Raw genomic sequence first — 3,693 nt, 5'->3', positions numbered from 1 at the left:
CGCAGCGATTAATGCCGGTGGAAGCCCCCCAAGAGCTGGGCTGCAGAGCCGCGTCTTCGGGTTTACGGCTGGCTGGAGCTGGGAGCGCTGCGGCTGCGACCCTCGGTGAGAGGAGCCTGCGCTGCCGCGGCAAGGCACGCAGCGGGTTTGGCTCAGCCTTTATGGGGAGAAGAGAGGAGGAGTTCTCCTTGTTAGCTTGCTGAGACTCGGGACAAGAACTAACTTTCAAGGGAGAAGTGTTCTTTTTTTACTGCAGAAATTGAGTTTACTGTAAAACGGGAAAAAAACGGGCAAGACTAACTTATTTCTCCCTTCCTGTTCTTAGTGATCCCTTATAGGTCAGTGATAATTCCCATCAAAAAACTAAGCAATGCAATAACCACATCAAACCCATGGATATGTGTATCAGGAGAACTAGCAGATACCGGTGTAATGCAAATTCCTAAAAACCACCTAGAAATGACATTTGAGGTGAGTACATGCTCTTTACATTTTGCTTTTCAATTTGAAACATACTTCCAAGTAAACGTTCATTTGGTGAGTGTTTGCTGTCTTAAGATCACAACATTTCAGATTCTGTCCAGGTTTTCGAGGTCGCTGTACACTGGAATATGTACAGGAAAATAGTGCTGCCTGCTCCTCTAGTGCTAGATGGAAGTTTCTTGTGAGCATATACCACTTTTAACTGCAGGGCTTCACTGCTGTTCCTGTCCCAACCCCGGGCGCCTCTTCTAATCTAGCCAGTCTGTTTCTATGTCTGACTCCCTTCCACGTCTCCTTGCCTAATTTTCCCTTTCAGGGCTTATTTCCAACTCCGCATTTCCCTTCCAAGTTTCTTTTCCCTTCTTTCAATCTGTCTTCTCACTGAGCACCACCCAGGTCCCTTTCTACTTCGACCCAGTCCCAAATCTCTTGTCCCCCTGCTCCAGCTCCTTGTCTGGTATTGCTGCTTTCCTTCCAACCAGGCAGTCTAACCCAAGTCCTTTAACTTCTCAGCTTCAGGTGCTACTCCTGGGAAACCGTGGACCTGCCATCCCCATCGGGCTCTCTTCTCCGTGCTTGCTGCGGTTTTCTCTTTGCATTCTCCTCTGCTTTCCCACCCATCAATTACAAGTTGGCTTGGTGCCACCCCTAAGCAGCTGGTAGCAGGAATTGCAGGGAAAGCCCCATCAGGCTCCTGTAGCTCTGGGCTGCACCATATCCAGTAAGGAGTGATTTCGTAGGACAATCTGCTACTAAAATTCAAGCTGCATCTATTAAGCATATGCAGACTGATCAACAACAATAGTAAAGAAACTTCTCTTCCCAAATACAGGTAGATTTTGACAGAGATAGAGAGCATATTTTTTGTGATACAATGGCTGCCTCTCATTTAGATATTAGTATTTCGTAGAAAAGTTTTCTGGGCTTCTAACAAGCAAAATAACTTTGAGAATTTCTAAGGACCATAATAACTCTGTTCTGGATTATTCCTTTGGCTGAAGCTTTCCTCAAATATCCATTTGGGAAGTCACCCACTGTGTTTCCATAGTCAGCCCAAGCTGCTTGTTTGGCAATTTAAAAGCAATGAAAATGAAGGTCTTGCATGGGAGGCGTTTAGGTGGCGTTAACAGATGTTGCTGCCAGCCTCACCTACAATTACATACTGCACTGGAATTCACAGTCCCTTGTTTTCCTTGTTCTTCACAAAGACTGTCTCTTTGTGATGTTGAGAGTCTCATTGTAGTGATTTTTGTCTTGCCCAACAATAAGCAAATCAGTTGTTGAAAATAGTAAAGGATCTAGCGACTGCTTCATAGCGTAGAGTGAGTCAGCTGAAGGTCACTATGCTCAAAATGCATTTTTAAAAAGCTGTTTGAACTGAAGATCTGTTTCTTCAACGAAAGCACACCTGTTATATCCTTAGCTCAGAAACTGGTAATTAATACTTCTCAGAAATATTCATATTGAGTGCTTACAACAAAGAATGTTAGCTCTTCACAAGCTCTTAATAGTTTTATTTAAAGGTGTTTCTTTTCTCCTGTTTTAAAATAATGATTCTTCTATTCAAAATGCTCTGCATGTCTGGTTGAAAATACTTGCTGTATAAAGCAAAGGGAACTGAATAAAAGCATACCTTTGAGACCATATGTGTGCATGTGGTGGTGGGGGGGTGTTGTCTGTTGTTTTGTAAATTAAGTAAAAACTGTTATTCGTTTCAGTGCCAGAATTTAGGGAAGCTGACGACCGTTCAGATTGGTCATGACAACTCAGGGCTGCTAGCCAAGTGGCTGGTTGATTGTGTCATGGTCAGAAATGAAATAACAGGACACACATACAAGTAAGCAACAAGTTTTAGTTTCCTTTGTTTGAAAATTTTGCTTGTTAAAGAAAAAGGTGTTCATCTGCTCAGCTGAAGGAGCACTGTGGGCTCACTGTGGGGTTGGCCTCCCCCACCCCAGTTCTCTCTCATTTCAGAAGCTCTAATTGAAGTCAAATAATCTGATAAATATTAAATGAGGCTTGAAGGTAGGATTTTCTTTGCACGTCTCTGAGACAGGATAGACAGTGTGGATACTTTAAGTGCTTCATATGTTTCTGTCTAACAATTAAATCTCTTGATTTAAAGTAGTGAGGTAAAATTGTGTGCAAATGAACTCTTTAAAAACCCCCAAGAGCTGGAATGATAGTTTAGGGCAAATCTTTGGTTTTCTTTTTAAAAAGAAGTCTAAGTACTCTAACAAACGTACAGAAACCAGGATTACAAGAAAATGTTTTGATGATTTCTCAATCTTCTGTTGTGAACATACCTCTTGTGTCAAAATGATCTCCTAACTCATCCTTCTTGGTTTTACAAAACATTTGGCTAAGCAGACTTCATTTTTTTTTTCCTAAATGTAAACTTGGAAAACTATAATCCAGAGAGGTGAGCCCCAGAGCTCAGGACTGGCCACAGCATATGGGGGAAAGTAGGAGGAAATGGGGTACAAGCGCTGGGGGCATGGACATGTGCACAGATTTCATCAGGACTGCTGGGTGGGGCCAAAACGTACAGTAATAAAATGGGAAGTGAGTTTGAGTATGAGGAGACACCACAGCTTCAGTGGTGGGAAGTTCCCCCAAGAGTGGGAACTCTTATGTGGGGATTTAATTGTTAATTGCCACAATATTTGTAAAGGCTAAATATCGGTTGTGGCTGCAAGTGAAAAATAACCCAGCAGAAACCAAGATGCGGCCTATGAAATATGTGTGTCACGCTCTCTGTCCTGTGCTTTCAGGCAGGCTTTGTGTATATCGCTTTTCCTAAGAGTGGAGGTTAATGTAGCTTTCTGGTTTGGTCCTATTTGTTGTGGTGCAGGGGATGCTGCCTGCTGAGTTCTGGTGTGTGAGAAGTGTCTGGCTACAGAGTATTCCCTGCCTGTTAGCAGTCTTTATGGGTGCTAGCTGTCCCTCTAACTCTGAGATCAAGCCAGACTGCCTGTGTGGCTGACCTGTGCTTGTGCTGGCCACATGGCAGGTTTCCCTGCGGGCGATGGCTGGGAAAGGGCGTTGACGATGGCAGTTTGGAGCGAATACTCATTGGAGAGCTGGTATCCTCCACATCTGATGAAGAGCTGGGAAAGCAGTGCCGTACCCCACCCCAGCAGAAATCTCCTACCGTGGCTCGACGACTGAGCATCACTTCCCTCACAGGGAAAACCAGCAGTAAGTCCT

General features: G+C 43.9%; 1 protein-coding gene across 1 annotated transcript in view; it reads left to right on the top strand.

The window, feature by feature from the left end:
* The first annotated feature begins 11 nt into the window (after positions 1–11).
* LOC104490617 (DENN domain-containing protein 5B-like) overlaps positions 12–3,693 on the top strand; it is an 8,328-nt gene continuing 4,646 nt past the window's right edge. Inside the window, exons 1-4 of the mRNA XM_010132928.1 lie at positions 12–105; positions 326–471; positions 2,202–2,320; positions 3,497–3,684. Of these exons, the coding sequence (XP_010131230.1) occupies positions 12–105; positions 326–471; positions 2,202–2,320; positions 3,497–3,684 (547 nt within the window). The remainder of the gene's footprint in view (positions 106–325; positions 472–2,201; positions 2,321–3,496; positions 3,685–3,693) is intronic.

The sequence above is a fragment of the Buceros rhinoceros genome, unplaced genomic scaffold (assembly GCF_000710305.1).
Source record: "Buceros rhinoceros silvestris isolate BGI_N320 unplaced genomic scaffold, ASM71030v1 scaffold14423, whole genome shotgun sequence".
NCBI classification, from domain to species: domain Eukaryota; kingdom Metazoa; phylum Chordata; class Aves; order Bucerotiformes; family Bucerotidae; genus Buceros; species Buceros rhinoceros.
The sequence above is the reverse complement of the archived record's forward strand: the minus strand, read 5'-3'. Positions and strand labels throughout refer to the sequence as shown.